This window comes from Myxine glutinosa, chromosome 3, assembly GCF_964187855.1.
Source record: "Myxine glutinosa chromosome 3, kmMyxGlut1.1, whole genome shotgun sequence".
NCBI lineage: Eukaryota > Metazoa > Chordata > Myxini > Myxiniformes > Myxinidae > Myxine > Myxine glutinosa.
The window spans coordinates 24,264,318-24,284,271 of record NC_136263.1 but is presented as its reverse complement, the minus strand read 5'-3'; the positions used below and the strand labels follow the sequence as shown (position 1 = coordinate 24,284,271).

The window sequence follows — 19,954 nt, the reverse complement described above, 5'->3', positions numbered from 1 at the left end:
CTGTTTACACACGTGACCCGCTATTCGCCGTACCGCAGCACTCTCGTACGATGTTGCTGATTGGCTCCTTTTGCTATATGAGGCCCATGTTGATATTTTCCGGACCAATCGCATAAATGAAAAATCGCAGCAAGGTTGATAAATGAAACGTACAATTTGATTGGATAAATATCGAGATCGTGATAATTATTTTACCGACGAAATATTAGTTATTCTAACCTAAAATTCGACAAAATGCTCCAACCGATGACGCGGGAATATGAACGATAATTCATAAAAAATATTTAACTTAATTATAAAATAAGTTTTATTTACTCGGGAGATGGAGACCACAAGACAAGCTCTTAGGACCACATGCCCTATCGTCTATAAGAGGGTTGCAGGCAGATCTTGTGCGACCTGTAGGAATATTTGGGGGACAGAGCCCAGAGAGAGCTGGGGGGGCAAGGCCAGAGAGGAGTCGGTAGAAGACGGAAAGACCACCAACCTGCCTGCGGTGAGTGAGTGAAAGGCCCTTGGAGTTAGCTTCATCGTGGGAGATTCCAATGATTCTGAACGCTTTGGTTTCAACAGCGTAAAGACGAGCTAGGTGTGAGGCAGGAGCACCAGACCAGAGAGGAGAGCAGTATTCCATAGAGCTGCGGATGAAAGCCTTGTATGTGGTGAGGAGCTCAGTTGTGCCAAGGAAGGACTTCGCACGACGGAGGATGCCCAGTCGGCGACTGGCTTTGGAGGCCAGATTTGAAATGTGGTTTTCCCAGGAAAGATCATGGCAAATAGTGAGACCCAAAAGCTTGAGTGACAGAACTTCTTGGAGAGGATTATTCAGAAAGTGGATGGGAGGGTTTTCCAGTTGGTCTTTTCGGAGAGACATCGTAAGAGTGTGAGATTTATCAGGATTGAAAGACATGTTCCATTTGTTTGCCCAGTCTGTGATTTTGTCCAGGTCTGCAGAGAGTGAGGAGGCTGCAGACTGCCGATCTGAGGGATGAGGAATGGAGCGACAGAGAGTAGAGTCGTCAGCAAAGAGATAGAGAGGATTTTCAAGAGAGTCAGAGAGATCATTGATGAAGACCAGAAAAAGCACAGGGCCCAGGACACTACCTTGGGGAACTCTAGCCTGAACAGGAAGAGGAGATGAGAGAAACCCATTCAGGGCCACACGTTGACTACGACCAGAGAGGAAGTCCACCAGCCATGCGTGGAGATTTCCATGGATACCAAAGGAGGAGAGTTTGGTGAGCAGAGCAGGGTGCCAGACCGTATCGAAGGCACGTGAAATGTCAAGGGAGACAGCTCTAATTTCCTGTTTGGCGTTGAGGACCTCCATCCATTGTTGAGAAAGCAGAAGCAGCATGTCCAGAGTAGAGTGACCAGGTCTGAAACCAAATTGATGATCAGAGATCAAGCCATTGGAGAAGAGGAAAGATTTCATATCTGAAGCAATGATGGATTCCATGACTTTGCTGATAATTGGGAGAAGGCTGATTGGTCTGTAGTTGCTAGGATCTGTTTTGGCACCTTTTTTGTGCAAAGCGGTGATGTTGGCTGATTTCCAAGCAGATTGCAGATGACCTTGAGCAGAAGAGAGGGTGAAGAGAACAGAAAGAGGGAGTGAAAGAGCGGAAGAACATGATTTTAGGACCCGTGGGCTGATGCCGTCAGGACCAGTTGCAGAATCAGAGTCGAGGGTTGACAGAAACTTTTCCACCTTGTCAGGAGGAAAGGACACAGAGTCCAGGAGCAGCTGGGTACGACTGGGTACGGTGGGTACAGAGAGGGATGGGTTTGGGACACAAGATTTAGAGGCAAACACAGAGTTGAGGCATTCAGCTTTTTCACGTGCGGAGTCAGCCGTTAAGCCGTTTGAGGTGAGGGAGGGGATGGAGGGGGAACAAACACCAGAAACAGATTTGACCAGACGCCACCAGGATTTGGAAGAGGGAGACAGATAAGAGAGTTCGGTCTTGAGAACGGTGAGATATTGTTTCCTGGCTCTCCTGAGGGAGGACACACACTTGTTTCGGGCTTTGTGAAAGGAAATGAGATTTCCTTCCGTTGGATTTGCTTTCCAGGAGACGAAAGCAAGTTGTTTCAGGGCAACAGCCTCACCACAAGATTCCGTGTACCATGGACGGGAGGAAGGGTATGACAACTGAAGACAAGATGGGATAAATCTGTGCATGAGAGAGAGCAATTTACTTTGAAAGAATTCCCAGGATGAGTTGATGTCAGAGGCGGTAGAGATGGGAGACCAGTCCAGATGATTGATGGCTGCTTGAAGACCATGCCAGTTGGCCTGAGTGAAATGCCAGACTCGTCGACGCTGAGGAGGCTCTCTGAGAATGGTCAGAGAGATGTCCACTTTGACAAGCACATGATCAGATGAGCCGATTGGAGCAGAAGAAGAGCAGCAGACATTTTCAGGGAAGTTAGTCATAACCAAATCCAGAAGAGAAGATGCTCCGTTGACTGAGATCCGGGTCAGGAAATTGACAGATTGTGTCAGTCCCAGTGAGTCTCAGAAGTCCTTTGCTGAAGAGCCATGGCTGGTGAGAGGGGTACCCACACCCAGCCAACTGGCATGGTGACAATTGAAATCACCACATATGAGGAAGAGAGAGTTGGGATGGGTAGATAGAAGTTGGTCCATATTATCAGACAGCGAGATGTAGATGGAGTCATCACTGTTTGGTGGACGGTACAACACACATATGAACAAAAGGTGGGAGCGAAGGGGAAGCCGTAGCCAAAGGTATTCCTGGGGGTGAGGTGGAGAGAGGGCAGTGGAGGGCGAGTGAGGAAGAGAGTTTTTTTCTAAAGATAGCAACCCCACCTCCAGGACGAGGCTCAGGTCTATCATACCGGAGGAGGGAGTAACCTGGGAGAGATACCAAGGCATCAGAGACATCACGAAGGAGGAAAGTTTCTGTTAAGCAGATCACATCTGGTTTGTCAGAAGCAACCTGTATGGAGAGATCAGTCAAGTTTGAGCAAAGGCCCCGGATGTTTGAGGTCCATACCGTTAATGAAGAGGAAGGGGGAGCATCGGGTACAGAACAGGGGGGGGGGAGGAGTAGGGTAAGATGTGGAAGAGGAGGAAGAGGTAGGGAGAGCTGTTGAAGGTGTGTCAGAGATTTCAGAATAGCTTGGAGAAAGGGAAGAATGGGGTGGACAAAAGGTTTGATGGAGATTGGGTGAGGCACAGTGAGGTGTTATTTGAGGAGGGGGAAGAGCGAGGCAGAAGGTTGGGGGAGATGAAGGTGAAAGTTGGAAGGGGGAAGAAGCAGGGCGGATGCTTTGAGGAGGGGTGGGAGGGGAGTCTAGGAGGGGAGGAGCGAGGGAGAGTCTCGGAGGGGAGGGGTGTGGGGGGAGTTTAGGAGGGAAGGGGGGATGGGGAAGATTTGGAGGGGAGGGGTGAGATTGGATTTTGAAAAGTGTACGATTCATGGGAAACGAACATTTTTTGCAAAATGAGTTTGAGACCTTCGAGGCAAAAATACGTTTGAGGACACTGAAGGAGGGGTGGAGTTCTGGATAGTTTAGGGAAAGTAGAAAGGAGGAACTGTAAGAGATGGTATTATTATTATTTTTTGGAATGAATAGATTTGGTGAGCAAGACAAAAGCATCCTTTTGTAGGCGAAGAAGAAAAAGGTGTTATAATATATGAGAGAAAATAGTTGTTCAGGGGAGAGATTATACATTTCTAACCACGTGATCGCGTACAACGTGAACGAAGAACGAACGAACAGGTAAGAACAACAAATAAACGAATAAGACCTGAGAAGGAAATATTGCTTTGGGTTTGTTTGTTTTTTTGAGTAGAGATATTGAACAGGGAGGTATGGGGTGAACGACTGGGACGAAACAGAGAACGAAAATAAATGCAGCGCATTCGACGAACCGCTGAGAGAAAAACAAAACCACAAGGTCGGAGACGGTACGGTAGCCTAAGCCTACTAGTACTAGTACTAGGCCTCAGAATACTCAATACCCATTAACCGACGATTGTGTATACATGTACGAAAAATTAGCACCGAAAATATTCCAAAAGATACGCTATAGGTACATACACCGAAAGATAGATACAGTCTCGACAAAAACACAATTGTGAAAGATCACTTAGCTTCAAAAGCGTGAGCGCATGGAACAGCTTCGAAAAGACGTGACCTCGCCGTGATCTCGAGATCTGTCTGTTACTTGCCGAAAAAAGTGGCCAGACGGAAGCCAAACAGTTCAATCTTGGTTTCATCAGACCACAGAATCTTGTTTCTCAGTCCGAGTCCTTTAGGTGCATTTTTGCAAACGCCAAGCGGGCTTTCATGTGTCTTTCACTGAGGAGGGGCTTCCGTCTGGCCACTCTGCCATAAAGCCCAGATTGGTGGAGTGTTGCAGTGATGGTTGTCCTTCTGTAAGTTTCTCCCATCTCCACACAGGATCTTTGGAGCTCAGCCAGTGACCATCTGGTTCTTGGTCACCTGTCTTACCAAGGCCCTTCTCCCCCAATTGCTCAGTTTGGCCGGGCGGCCAGCTCTAGAAAGACTCCTGGTTGTTCCAAACTTCTTCCATTTAACAATTATGGAGGCCACTGTGCTCTTGGGGACCTTCAATGCAGCAGAAATTTTTTTGTAGGCTTCCCTAGATCTGTGCCTCGACACCAATCCTGTCTCTGAGCTCTGCAGGCAGTTCCTTCGACCTCATGGCTTGGTTTGTCAGCTGTGAGACTTTATATAGACAGGTGTGTACCTTTCCAAATCATGTCCAATCAATTGAATTTACCACAGGTGGACTCCAATCAAGGTGTAGAAACATCTCAAAGATGATCAAGAGAAATGGGAGGCACCCGAGCTAAATTTCAAGTGACATAGCAAAGGGTATGAATACTTATGTCAATGTGATATTTCAGTTTTTTCTTTTTAATAAATTTGCAAAACTTTCTAAAATCCTGTTTTCTCTTTGTCATTATGGGGTATTGAGTGTAGATTGATGAGGGAAAAAATGAATATAAACGATTTCAGCATAAGGCTGCAACATAACAAAATGTGAAACAAGTACAGATACATTCAAAGTACACCGCCCCCATGCCAAATAATTAAATATCCTACAGCGCGGCATTGCCGGGGTGCCTCTGGTGCCCGGCAATACCGCAGTGCAGCTCATAGAGGCTGCATTGGGAGGGAGAGGTGTACACTAATTGATTGATTAATTGTATAATTAAAATCAATGAAAGATTATCACAAATATTTTCTTAATCAATTGGCTAATAGCATAACTAAACCACTAGTGCTTCATCCGAAGATGTATCTTTTAGAAATTTAATTAAACTAGGACGTGCCCGTACGTGGGTGCCCGTTCCTTGCCAAAAAAAAAAAAAAAAATGTCTTCGCCCATGCATGCATGGGCGTGCCCATGGGCCCATGGGCGTGCCCGTAAGTGCGTGATGTGACCGTACAATGAATGTATCGTCCCGACGCCGCAGCTCGGATGGCGCTGCAGTTAATCGGGCCTGTATCGGCAGAGTTATTATAAACGTGTACTACAATCGATCGTACCTTACAGCGTCTGCTCGCCACGTTCAGCATCAGTACGTCGTCACTATGACTATCCGTAAGTCCGGAAGTGACGTCCTCATTTGACTGTCCGGAAGGTCGCATATCGCAGTTACGATGAATCGCAAATTCGTTTTAATTAGTTTTAAAACATAGTTTAACGCCAACATAGCGCCAACATAGTTTGCCAACGTGAAATAAATGAATACGCTCTCAAATGTGCCGTCCGAGGCAGAGTCTGTTCGCCACGTTCGGCACACGTGATAGCTCGCTGCTCTCTGATTGGGTGAATCGTTTTTTGGACATAGCTCGGTAACTACTTCTCCGATTAATATGAAACCTTGAAAAGGCACATCCTCAGGTCCCCAGCAATATCCCTGGCAAGTTTCAAGTATATCGGACCCGTGGTTGTCGAGAAACAGCGGTCACAGACAAACAAACAAACACACAGACACACACACACACAGAGATTACTGGAATTATAGATAGATAACTCATGAATAAAAAATTAAATAATTAATTGATTAATCAATAAATAATTAATCGATTAATCAATAAATAATTAATCGATTAAATGATTAATCAATGAATCAAAAATATCCTTGATAGCCACATCACTTGGTCACTCATGTCCAAATATTAGCTTCCCAGCTCAAAAGGTGCCTGAGATATTGGCCAAATGAGAAAGAAAACAAATAAATGATTAATAATGAAAATAAATAAAGAATAATCACCAAAAAATTAAATTATTAATCAATTCGGTCAGAGAACACATAAACCACCACCATTTCATCAGAATCTGTAACTGAAAAAATTTTTTTTTTTTAGTAATTCATCGAATAATTAAATAATTAATCGATTAATTGATTAATCAATAAATCAAAAATATCCTTGATAGCCACATCACTGGGTCACTGTCATGTCCAAATATTAGCTTCCCAGCTCAAAAGGTGCCTGAGATATTGGCCAAATGAGAAAGAAAATAAATAAATGATTAATAATGAAAATAAATAAATAATAATAATTAAAAAATTAAATTATTAATCAATTCGGTCACAGAACACATAAACCACCACCATTTCATCAGAATGTGTAACTGGGAAAAAAAAAAAAGTTTTTGTCATTTATCGAATAATTAAATAATTAGTCGATTAATTGATTAATTAATACATCAAACAAGTACAAATACATTCAAAGTACACCGCCCCATGCCAAATAATTAAATATGCTGCAGCGCGGCATTGCCGGGACGCCTCCGGCGCCCGGCAATACCGCAGTGCAGCTCATTGAGGCTGCATTGGGAGGGAGAGGTGTACACTAATTGATTGATTAATTGTATAATTAAAATCAATAAAAGATTATCACAAAATATTTTCATAATCAATTGGCTAATCGCATAACTAAACCACTAGTGCTTCATCCGAAGATGTATCTTTTAGAAATTTAATTAAATAAGTCATTTATAAAAAATTAAATAATTAATTGATTACTCAATAAATAATTAATCGATTAATCAATAAATAATTAATAGATGAAATGATTAATCAATAAATCAAAAATATCCTTGATAGCCACATCACTTGGTCACTCATGTCCAAATATTAGCTTCCCAGCTCAAAAGGTGCCTGAGATATTGGCCAAATGAGAAAGAAAATAAATAAATGATTAATAATGAAAATAAATAAATAATAATCATAAAAAAATTAAATTATTAATCAATTTGGTCAGAGAACACATAAACTACCACTATTTCATCAGAATCTGTAACTTAAAAAAAAAAAATTTTTTTGTCATTAATCGAATAATTAAATAATTAATCGATTAATTGATTAATTAATAAATCAAAAATATCCTTTGCAGCCAAATCACCTGGTCATTGGCATGTCCAAATATCAGCTTCCTAACTCAAAAGGTGCCTGAGTTAATAATGGTCAGAAGATAAATGAAATTTAATTAATTAAATAAGTACTTAATTAAACGCTAATAATTAAATAACTCCTCAATTAATTGATTATTCAAAAAACAAAAAATACCGTATTTGACAAAGGACTTGCTCACTACTGTGCCGAAATTTCAGCTTCCTAGCTCAAAGGATGGCTGAGATATCGTCCGGACAACCAAGAAAACAAACAAGAAACCAGAGTGAAAACTGAGTACTCTCTTTCAGCGTGCGTCACTGCCGAGCCCCCTTCGGTGCCCGGCAATGACGATTTGCAATGCCTGGAGGTGGCATAGGAAAGGAGCGGTGTACAAAATAGCCTTTGCAGCCAAATCACCTGGTCATTGGCATGTCCAAATATCAGCTTCCTAACTCAAAAGGTGCCTGAGTTAATGGTCAGAAGAGAAAGGAAATTTGATTAATTAAATAAGTATTTAATTAATCGCTAATAATTAAATAACTCTTCAATTAATTGGTTATTCAAAAAACAAAAAATACCGTTTTTGACAAAGCACTTGCTCACTATTGTGCCGAAATTTCAGCATCCTAGCTCAAAGGATGGCTGAGATATCGTCCGGACAAACAAACAAGAAAACAAACAAGTACACATACATTCAAAGTACACCGCCCCATGCCAAATAATTAAATATGCTGCAGCGCGGCATTGCCGGGGCGCCTCCGGCGCCCGGCAATACCGCAGTGCAGCTCATTGAGGCTGCATTGGGAGGGAGAGGTGTACACTAATTGATTGATTAATTGTATAATTAAAATCAATAAAAGATTATCACAAAATATTTTCATAATCAATTGGCTAATCGCATAACTAAACCAGTAGTGCTTCATCCGAAGATGTATCTTTTAGAAATTTAATTAAATAAGTCATTTATAAAAAATTAAATAATTAATTGATTACTCAATAAATAATTAATCGATTAATCAATAAATACTTAATAGATGAAATGATTAATCAATAAATCAAAAATATCCTTGATAGCCACATCACTTGGTCACTCATGTCCAAATATTAGCTTCCCAGCTCAAAAGGTGCCTGAGATATTGGCCAAATGAGAAAGAAAATAAATAAATGATTAATAATGAAAATAAATAAATAATAATCATAAAAAAATTAAATTATTAATCAATTTGGTCAGAGAACACATAAACTACCACTATTTCATCAGAATCTGTAACTTTAAAAAAAAAAAATTTTTTGTCATTAATCGAATAATTAAATAATTAATCGATTAATTGATTAATTAATAAATCAAAAATATCCTTTGCAGCCAAATCACCTGGTCATTGGCATGTCCAAATATCAGCTTCCTAACTCAAAAGGTGCCTGAGTTAATAATGGTCAGAAGATAAATGAAATTTAATTAATTAAATAAGTACTTAATTAAACGCTAATAATTAAATAACTCCTCAATTAATTGATTATTCAAAAAACAAAAAATACCGTATTTGACAAAGGACTTGCTCACTACTGTGCCGAAATTTCAGCTTCCTAGCTCAAAGGATGGCTGAGATATCGTCCGGACAACCAAGAAAGAAAGAAAACAAGAAAACAACCAGAGTGAAAACTGAGTACTCTCTTTCAGCGTGCGTCACTGCCGAGCCCCCTTCGGTGCCCAGCAATGACGATTTGCAATGCCTGGAGATGGCATAGGAAAGGTGCGGTGTACAACAAGTACACATACATTCAAAGTACACCGCCCCATGCCAAATAATTAAATATGCTGCAGCGCGGCATTGCCGGGGCGCCTCCGGCGCCCGGCAATACCGCAGTGCAGCTCATTGAGGCTGCATTGGGAGGGAGAGGTGTACACTAATTGATTGATTAATTGTATAATTAAAATCAATAAAAGATTATCACAAAATATTTTCATAATCAATTGGCTAATCGCATAACTAAACCAGTAGTGCTTCATCCGAAGATGTATCTTTTAGAAATTTAATTAAATAAGTCATTTATAAAAAATTAAATAATTAATTGATTACTCAATAAATAATTAATCGATTAATCAATAAATACTTAATAGATGAAATGATTAATCAATAAATCAAAAATATCCTTGATAGCCACATCACTTGGTCACTCATGTCCAAATATTAGCTTCCCAGCTCAAAAGGTGCCTGAGATATTGGCCAAATGAGAAAGAAAATAAATAAATGATTAATAATGAAAATAAATAAATAATAATCATAAAAAAATTAAATTATTAATCAATTTGGTCAGAGAACACATAAACTACCACTATTTCATCAGAATCTGTAACTTTAAAAAAAAAAAATTTTTTGTCATTAATCGAATAATTAAATAATTAATCGATTAATTGATTAATTAATAAATCAAAAATATCCTTTGCAGCCAAATCACCTGGTCATTGGCATGTCCAAATATCAGCTTCCTAACTCAAAAGGTGCCTGAGTTAATAATGGTCAGAAGATAAATGAAATTTAATTAATTAAATAAGTACTTAATTAAACGCTAATAATTAAATAACTCCTCAATTAATTGATTATTCAAAAAACAAAAAATACCGTATTTGACAAAGGACTTGCTCACTACTGTGCCGAAATTTCAGCTTCCTAGCTCAAAGGATGGCTGAGATATCGTCCGGACAACCAAGAAAACAAACAAACAAGAAAACAAACAAGTACACATACATTCAAAGTACACCGCCCCATGCCAAATAATTAAATATGCTGCAGCGCGGCATTGCCGTGGCGCCTCCGGCGCCCGGCAATACCGCAGTGCAGTTCATTGAGGCTGCATTGGGAGGGAGAGGTGTACACTAATTGATTGATTAATTGTATAATTAAAATCAATAAAAGATTATCACAAAATATTTTCATAATCAATTGGCTAATCGCATAACTAAACCACTAGTGCTTCATCCGAAGATGTATCTTTTAGAAATGTAATTAAATAAGTCATTTATAAAAAATTAAATAATTAATTGATTACTCAATAAATAATTACTCGATTAATCAATAAATAATTAATTGATGAAATGATTAATCAATAAATCAAAAATATCCTTGATAGCCACATCACTTGGTCACTCATGTCCAAATATTAGCTTCCCAGCTCAAAAGGTGCCTGAGATATTGGCCAAATGAGAAAGAAAAGAAATAAATGATTAATAATGAAAATAAATAAATAATAATCATAAAAAAATTAAATTAGTAATCAATTTGGTCAGAGAACACATAAACTACCGCTATTTCATCAGAATCTGTAACTAAAAAAAAAAAAATTTTTTGGTCATTAATCGAATAATTAAATAATTAATCGATTAATTGATTAATTAATAAATCAAAAATATCCTTTGCAGCCAAATCACCTGGTCATTGGCATGTCCAAATATCAGCTTCCTAACTCAAAAGGTGCCTGAGTTAATAATGGTCAGAAGAGAAATGAAATTTAATTAATTAAATAAGTACTTAATTAAACGCTAATAATTAAATAACTCCTCAATTAATTGATTATTCAAAAAACAAAAAATACCGTATTTGACAAAGGACTTGCTCACTACTGTGCCGAAATTTCAGCTTCCTAGCTCAAAGGATGGCTGAGATATCGTCCGGACAACCAAGAAAACAAACAAACAAGAAACCAGAGTGAAAACTGAGTACTCTCTTTCAGCGTGCGTCACTGCCAAGCCCCCTTCGGTGCCCGGCAATGACGATTTGCAATGCCTGGAGGTGGCATAGGAAAGGAGCGGTGTACAATAATGAAAATAAATAAATAATAATCATAAAAAAATTAAATTATTAATCAATTTGGTCAGAGAACACATAAACTACCACTATTTCATCAGAATCTGTAACTTAAAAAAAAAAAATTTTTTTGTCATTAATCGAATAATTAAATAATTAATCGATTAATTGATTAATTAATAAATCAAAAATATCCTTTGCAGCCAAATCACCTGGTCATTGGCATGTCCAAATATCAGCTTCCTAACTCAAAAGGTGCCTGAGTTAATAATGGTCAGAAGATAAATGAAATTTAATTAATTAAATAAGTACTTAATTAAACGCTAATAATTAAATAACTCCTCAATTAATTGATTATTCAAAAAACAAAAAATACCGTATTTGACAAAGGACTTGCTCACTACTGTGCCGAAATTTCAGCTTCCTAGCTCAAAGGATGGCTGAGATATCGTCCGGACAACCAAGAAAACAAACAAGAAACCAGAGTGAAAACTGAGTACTCTCTTTCAGCGTGCGTCACTGCCGAGCCCCCTTCGGTGCCCGGCAATGACGATTTGCAATGCCTGGAGGTGGCATAGGAAAGGAGCGGTGTACAAAATAGCCTTTGCAGCCAAATCACCTGGTCATTGGCATGTCCAAATATCAGCTTCCTAACTCAAAAGGTGCCTGAGTTAATGGTCAGAAGAGAAAGGAAATTTGATTAATTAAATAAGTATTTAATTAATCGCTAATAATTAAATAACTCTTCAATTAATTGGTTATTCAAAAAACAAAAAATACCGTTTTTGACAAAGCACTTGCTCACTATTGTGCCGAAATTTCAGCATCCTAGCTCAAAGGATGGCTGAGATATCGTCCGGACAAACAAACAAGAAAACAAACAAGTACACATACATTCAAAGTACACCGCCCCATGCCAAATAATTAAATATGCTGCAGCGCGGCATTGCCGGGGCGCCTCCGGCGCCCGGCAATACCGCAGTGCAGCTCATTGAGGCTGCATTGGGAGGGAGAGGTGTACACTAATTGATTGATTAATTGTATAATTAAAATCAATAAAAGATTATCACAAAATATTTTCATAATCAATTGGCTAATCGCATAACTAAACCAGTAGTGCTTCATCCGAAGATGTATCTTTTAGAAATTTAATTAAATAAGTCATTTATAAAAAATTAAATAATTAATTGATTACTCAATAAATAATTAATCGATTAATCAATAAATACTTAATAGATGAAATGATTAATCAATAAATCAAAAATATCCTTGATAGCCACATCACTTGGTCACTCATGTCCAAATATTAGCTTCCCAGCTCAAAAGGTGCCTGAGATATTGGCCAAATGAGAAAGAAAATAAATAAATGATTAATAATGAAAATAAATAAATAATAATCATAAAAAAATTAAATTATTAATCAATTTGGTCAGAGAACACATAAACTACCACTATTTCATCAGAATCTGTAACTTTAAAAAAAAAAAATTTTTTGTCATTAATCGAATAATTAAATAATTAATCGATTAATTGATTAATTAATAAATCAAAAATATCCTTTGCAGCCAAATCACCTGGTCATTGGCATGTCCAAATATCAGCTTCCTAACTCAAAAGGTGCCTGAGTTAATAATGGTCAGAAGATAAATGAAATTTAATTAATTAAATAAGTACTTAATTAAACGCTAATAATTAAATAACTCCTCAATTAATTGATTATTCAAAAAACAAAAAATACCGTATTTGACAAAGGACTTGCTCACTACTGTGCCGAAATTTCAGCTTCCTAGCTCAAAGGATGGCTGAGATATCGTCCGGACAACCAAGAAAGAAAGAAAACAAGAAAACAACCAGAGTGAAAACTGAGTACTCTCTTTCAGCGTGCGTCACTGCCGAGCCCCCTTCGGTGCCCAGCAATGACGATTTGCAATGCCTGGAGATGGCATAGGAAAGGTGCGGTGTACAACAAGTACACATACATTCAAAGTACACCGCCCCATGCCAAATAATTAAATATGCTGCAGCGCGGCATTGCCGGGGCGCCTCCGGCGCCCGGCAATACCGCAGTGCAGCTCATTGAGGCTGCATTGGGAGGGAGAGGTGTACACTAATTGATTGATTAATTGTATAATTAAAATCAATAAAAGATTATCACAAAATATTTTCATAATCAATTGGCTAATCGCATAACTAAACCAGTAGTGCTTCATCCGAAGATGTATCTTTTAGAAATTTAATTAAATAAGTCATTTATAAAAAATTAAATAATTAATTGATTACTCAATAAATAATTAATCGATTAATCAATAAATACTTAATAGATGAAATGATTAATCAATAAATCAAAAATATCCTTGATAGCCACATCACTTGGTCACTCATGTCCAAATATTAGCTTCCCAGCTCAAAAGGTGCCTGAGATATTGGCCAAATGAGAAAGAAAATAAATAAATGATTAATAATGAAAATAAATAAATAATAATCATAAAAAAATTAAATTATTAATCAATTTGGTCAGAGAACACATAAACTACCACTATTTCATCAGAATCTGTAACTTTAAAAAAAAAAAATTTTTTGTCATTAATCGAATAATTAAATAATTAATCGATTAATTGATTAATTAATAAATCAAAAATATCCTTTGCAGCCAAATCACCTGGTCATTGGCATGTCCAAATATCAGCTTCCTAACTCAAAAGGTGCCTGAGTTAATAATGGTCAGAAGATAAATGAAATTTAATTAATTAAATAAGTACTTAATTAAACGCTAATAATTAAATAACTCCTCAATTAATTGATTATTCAAAAAACAAAAAATACCGTATTTGACAAAGGACTTGCTCACTACTGTGCCGAAATTTCAGCTTCCTAGCTCAAAGGATGGCTGAGATATCGTCCGGACAACCAAGAAAACAAACAAACAAGAAAACAAACAAGTACACATACATTCAAAGTACACCGCCCCATGCCAAATAATTAAATATGCTGCAGCGCGGCATTGCCGTGGCGCCTCCGGCGCCCGGCAATACCGCAGTGCAGTTCATTGAGGCTGCATTGGGAGGGAGAGGTGTACACTAATTGATTGATTAATTGTATAATTAAAATCAATAAAAGATTATCACAAAATATTTTCATAATCAATTGGCTAATCGCATAACTAAACCACTAGTGCTTCATCCGAAGATGTATCTTTTAGAAATGTAATTAAATAAGTCATTTATAAAAAATTAAATAATTAATTGATTACTCAATAAATAATTATTCGATTAATCAATAAATAATTAATTGATGAAATGATTAATCAATAAATCAAAAATATCCTTGATAGCCACATCACTTGGTCACTCATGTCCAAATATTAGCTTCCCAGCTCAAAAGGTGCCTGAGATATTGGCCAAATGAGAAAGAAAAGAAATAAATGATTAATAATGAAAATAAATAAATAATAATCATAAAAAAATTAAATTAGTAATCAATTTGGTCAGAGAACACATAAACTACCGCTATTTCATCAGAATCTGTAACTAAAAAAAAAAAAATTTTTTGGTCATTAATCGAATAATTAAATAATTAATCGATTAATTGATTAATTAATAAATCAAAAATATCCTTTGCAGCCAAATCACCTGGTCATTGGCATGTCCAAATATCAGCTTCCTAACTCAAAAGGTGCCTGAGTTAATAATGGTCAGAAGAGAAATGAAATTTAATTAATTAAATAAGTACTTAATTAAACGCTAATAATTAAATAACTCCTCAATTAATTGATTATTCAAAAAACAAAAAATACCGTATTTGACAAAGGACTTGCTCACTACTGTGCCGAAATTTCAGCTTCCTAGCTCAAAGGATGGCTGAGATATCGTCCGGACAACCAAGAAAACAAACAAACAAGAAACCAGAGTGAAAACTGAGTACTCTCTTTCAGCGTGCGTCACTGCCAAGCCCCCTTCGGTGCCCGGCAATGACGATTTGCAATGCCTGGAGGTGGCATAGGAAAGGAGCGGTGTACAATAATGAAAATAAATAAATAATAATCATAAAAAAATTAAATTATTAATCAATTTGGTCAGAGAACACATAAACTACCACTATTTCATCAGAATCTGTAACTTAAAAAAAAAAAATTTTTTTGTCATTAATCGAATAATTAAATAATTAATCGATTAATTGATTAATTAATAAATCAAAAATATCCTTTGCAGCCAAATCACCTGGTCATTGGCATGTCCAAATATCAGCTTCCTAACTCAAAAGGTGCCTGAGTTAATAATGGTCAGAAGATAAATGAAATTTAATTAATTAAATAAGTACTTAATTAAACGCTAATAATTAAATAACTCCTCAATTAATTGATTATTCAAAAAACAAAAAATACCGTATTTGACAAAGGACTTGCTCACTACTGTGCCGAAATTTCAGCTTCCTAGCTCAAAGGATGGCTGAGATATCGTCCGGACAACCAAGAAAGAAAGAAAACAAGTACACATACATTCAAAGTACACCGCCCCATGCCAAATAATTAAATATGCTGCAGCGCGGCATTGCCGGGGCGCCTCCGGCGCCCGGCAATACCGCAGTGCAGCTCATTAAGGCTGCATTGGGAGGGAGGGGTGTACACTAATTGATTGATTAATTGTATAATTAAAATCAATAAAAGATTATCACAAAATATTTTCATAATCAATTGGCCAATCGCATAACTAAACCACTAGTGCTTCATCCGAAGATGTATCTTTTAGAAATTTAATTAAATAAGTCATTTATAAAAAATTAAATAATTAATTGATTACTCAATAAATAATTAATCGATTAATCAATAAATAATTAATAGATGAAATGATTAATCAATAAATCAAAAATATCCTTGATAGCCACATCACTTGGTCACTCATGTCCAAATATTAGCTTCCCAGCTCAAAACGTGCCTGAGATATTGGCCAAATGAGAAAGAAAATAAATAAATGACAAGTACACATACATTCAAAGTACACCGCCCCATGCCAAATAATTAAATATGCTGCAGCGCGGCATTGCCGGGGCGCCTCCGGCGCCCGGCAATACCGCAGTGCAGCTCATTGAGGCTGCATTGGGAGGGAGAGGTGTACACTAATTGATTGATTAATTGTATAATTAAAATCAATAAAAGATTATCACAAAATATTTTCATAATCAATTGGCTAATCGCATAACTAAACCAGTAGTGCTTCATCCGAAGATGTATCTTTTAGAAATTTAATTAAATAAGTCATTTATAAAAAATTAAATAATTAATTGATTACTCAATAAATAATTAATCGATTAATCAATAAATACTTAATAGATGAAATGATTAATCAATAAATCAAAAATATCCTTGATAGCCACATCACTTGGTCACTCATGTCCAAATATTAGCTTCCCAGCTCAAAAGGTGCCTGAGATATTGGCCAAATGAGAAAGAAAATAAATAAATGATTAATAATGAAAATAAATAAATAATAATCATAAAAAAATTAAATTATTAATCAATTTGGTCAGAGAACACATAAACTACCACTATTTCATCAGAATCTGTAACTTAAAAAAAAAAAATTTTTTTGTCATTAATCGAATAATTAAATAATTAATCGATTAATTGATTAATTAATAAATCAAAAATATCCTTTGCAGCCAAATCACCTGGTCATTGGCATGTCCAAATATCAGCTTCCTAACTCAAAAGGTGCCTGAGTTAATAATGGTCAGAAGATAAATGAAATTTAATTAATTAAATAAGTACTTAATTAAACGCTAATAATTAAATAACTCCTCAATTAATTGATTATTCAAAAAACAAAAAATACCGTATTTGACAAAGGACTTGCTCACTACTGTGCCGAAATTTCAGCTTCCTAGCTCAAAGGATGGCTGAGATATCGTCCGGACAACCAAGAAAGAAAGAAAACAAGAAATCAACCAGAGTGAAAACTGAGTACTCTCTTTCAGCGTGCGTCACTGCCGAGCCCCCTTCGGTGCCCAGCAATGACGATTTGCAATGCCTGGAGATGGCATAGGAAAGGTGCGGTGTACAACAAGAAACCAGAGTGAAAACTGAGTACTCTCTTTCAGCGTGCGTCACTGCCGAGCCCCCTTTGGTGCCCGGCAATGACGATTTGCAATGCCTGGAGATGGCATAGGAAAGGAGCGGTGTACAACAAGTACACATACATTCAAAGTACACCGCCCCATGCCAAATAATTAAATATGCTGCAGCGCGGCATTGCCGGGGTGCCTCCGGCGCCCGGCAATACCGCAGTGCAGCTCATTGAGGCTGCATTGGGAGGGAGAGGTGTACGCTAATTGATTGATTAATTGTATAATTAAAATCAATAAAAGATTATCACAAAATATTTTCATAATCAATTGGCTAATCGCATAACTAAACCACTAGTGCTTCATCCGAAGATGTATCTTTTAGAAATTTAATTAAATAAGTCATTTATAAAAAATTAAATAATTAATTGATTACTCAATAAATAATTAATCGATTAATCAATAAATAATTAATAGATGAAATGATTAATCAATAAATCAAAAATATCCTTGATAGCCACATCACTTGGTCACTCATGTCCAAATATTAGCTTCCCAGCTCAAAAGGTGCCTGAGATATTGGCCAAATGAGAAAGAAAATAAATAAATGATTAATAATGAAAATAAATAAATAATAATCATAAAAAAATTAAATTATTAATCAATTCGGTCACAGAACACATAAACCACCACCATTTCATCAGAATCTGTAACTGGGGGAAAAAAAAAAAAATTGCCATCAAATAATTAAATAATTAATCGATTAATTGATTAATTGATCAATAAATCAAAAATATCCTTGATAGCCACATCACTTGGTCACTCATGTCCAAATATTAACTTCTGAGCTCAAAAGGTGCCTGAGATATTGGCCAAATGAGAAAGAAGATAAATAAATGATTAATAATGAAAATAAATAAATAATAATCATAAAAAAATTAAATTATTAATCAATTCGGTCAGAGAACAAATAAACCACCACCATTTCATCAGAATCTGTAACTTTAAAAAAAAAAAAATTTTTGGTCATTAATCAAATAATTAAATAATTAATCGATTAATTGATTGATTAATAAATCAAAAATAGCCTTTGCAGCTATATCACCTGGTCATTGGCATGTCCAAACATCAGCTTCCTAACTCAAAAGGTGCCTGAGTTAATGGTCAGAAGAGAAATGAAATTTAATTAATTAAATAAGTACTTAATTAATCGCTAATAATTAAATAACTCCTCAATTTATTGATGAATCAAAAAAAAAAAATACCGTTTTTGACAAAGGACTTGCTCACTATTGTGCCGAAATTTCAGCTTCCTAGCTTAAAGGATGGCTGAGATATCGTCCGGACAAACAAACAAGAAAGCAAGAAAACAAGAAAAAAAGAAACCAGAGTGAAAAGTGAGTACTCTCTTTCAGCGTGCGTCACTGCCGAGCCCCCTTTGGTGCCCGGCAATGACGATTTGCAATGCCTGGAGATGGCATAGGAAAGGAGCGGTGTACAACAAACAACGAGAGTGAAAACTGAGTACAGTACTCCCTTTCAGCGTGCGTCACTGCCGAGCCCCCTTCGGTGCCCAGCAATGACGATTTGCAATGCCTGGAGATGGCATAGGAAAGGTGCGGTGTACAAAAAGTGAAGGAATACTTTCTGTATGCACTGTAATTAGACTACGGTTCAATCCCGAACTTCAGTATTCAGTCGCTGTACTTTTACAAAGTAATAATATAAATAACGATGTCCTGGAAACGTTCTCTCCTCTCCCTCCTCCTCCTCCTCCTCTCTCCTTCCCCGTGCCCGTGCCCGTGCCCACATCTCGACCGACAAGACACATTCAAAATGGTTGTTGGAATACATTTCGCCGATTTTCTCAACTTTAGCTGAAACTGAGACTTCAAATGTCCCAGCGACTGATGATGAATTCGTCAAGATAAAGCCGTGAGGGAGACTGAATGAGTGGCCTTTATGTTACAGGCCTTTGAAAAGGCATTTTCTTCTGTAAACGGCAACTTTAATTGAAATTTATTCACGTTTTTTGCAAACGACTCTAAAACCATGTTAGCGACTGTGAAAAATGAAATGAGATATCGAATTAGAGTTGAAATAAAACTGTGAGATAGAGCAAGACACTGCGGGTCTAACAAAAGAGGCCTCAAAGCTATGCGAGTGACCAACATGGTGGATATTTGTTTTTGAAGCCTCTCCCAGACTGGGTAAAGCCACACCCCCAGACAGACTCACAGAATCGCCCACAGAGAATATAATATAGATGTGCATGTATTTACATATGTATATGTATGACTGCGTGTAAATCATAAAAATAAAAAAAATAAAACACGGCTAGCCCAATTTACACCAAATTTGGCAGATATGCTGTATTCACAAAGGGAACGGATATCACTAGTATTTGTAATTAGGTGGATTCTCAACCAGGCTTGGAACCTACCCGATTGAGATTAATCCGCAGTTTGGGATCCAGACAGGGAACATTCAGATAAACCCCGTTCACATGATTCCAACTTGTTGCAAGCCACGTTGGCTCTGCCACTGCTCTTCTGGGACCGAGCTTGCTCACACAATGCCTGCATTTGATCCCATCGTGCTTTGCTTTTCATTTTACATGCAACAGAGACAAAAATCCACAAGAGAACATTTTGCAAACCAGGGGGCAAGAAAAATAATGGATTA

The 19,954-nt window shown here is 37.0% G+C and overlaps 1 protein-coding gene across 2 annotated transcripts in view; it reads right to left on the bottom strand.

The window, feature by feature from the left end:
• Positions 1-19,954, bottom strand: part of LOC137423744 (uncharacterized) — a 200,832-nt gene that overhangs the window by 12,620 nt on the left and 168,258 nt on the right. For both annotated transcript variants that reach the window (XM_068111209.2, XM_078773776.1), the window contains one exon: positions 19,713-19,873. In XM_068111209.2, coding sequence (XP_067967310.2) covers positions 19,723-19,873 — 151 coding nt within the window. In that variant the 3' untranslated portion in view covers positions 19,713-19,722. The remainder of the gene's footprint in view (positions 1-19,712; positions 19,874-19,954) is intronic.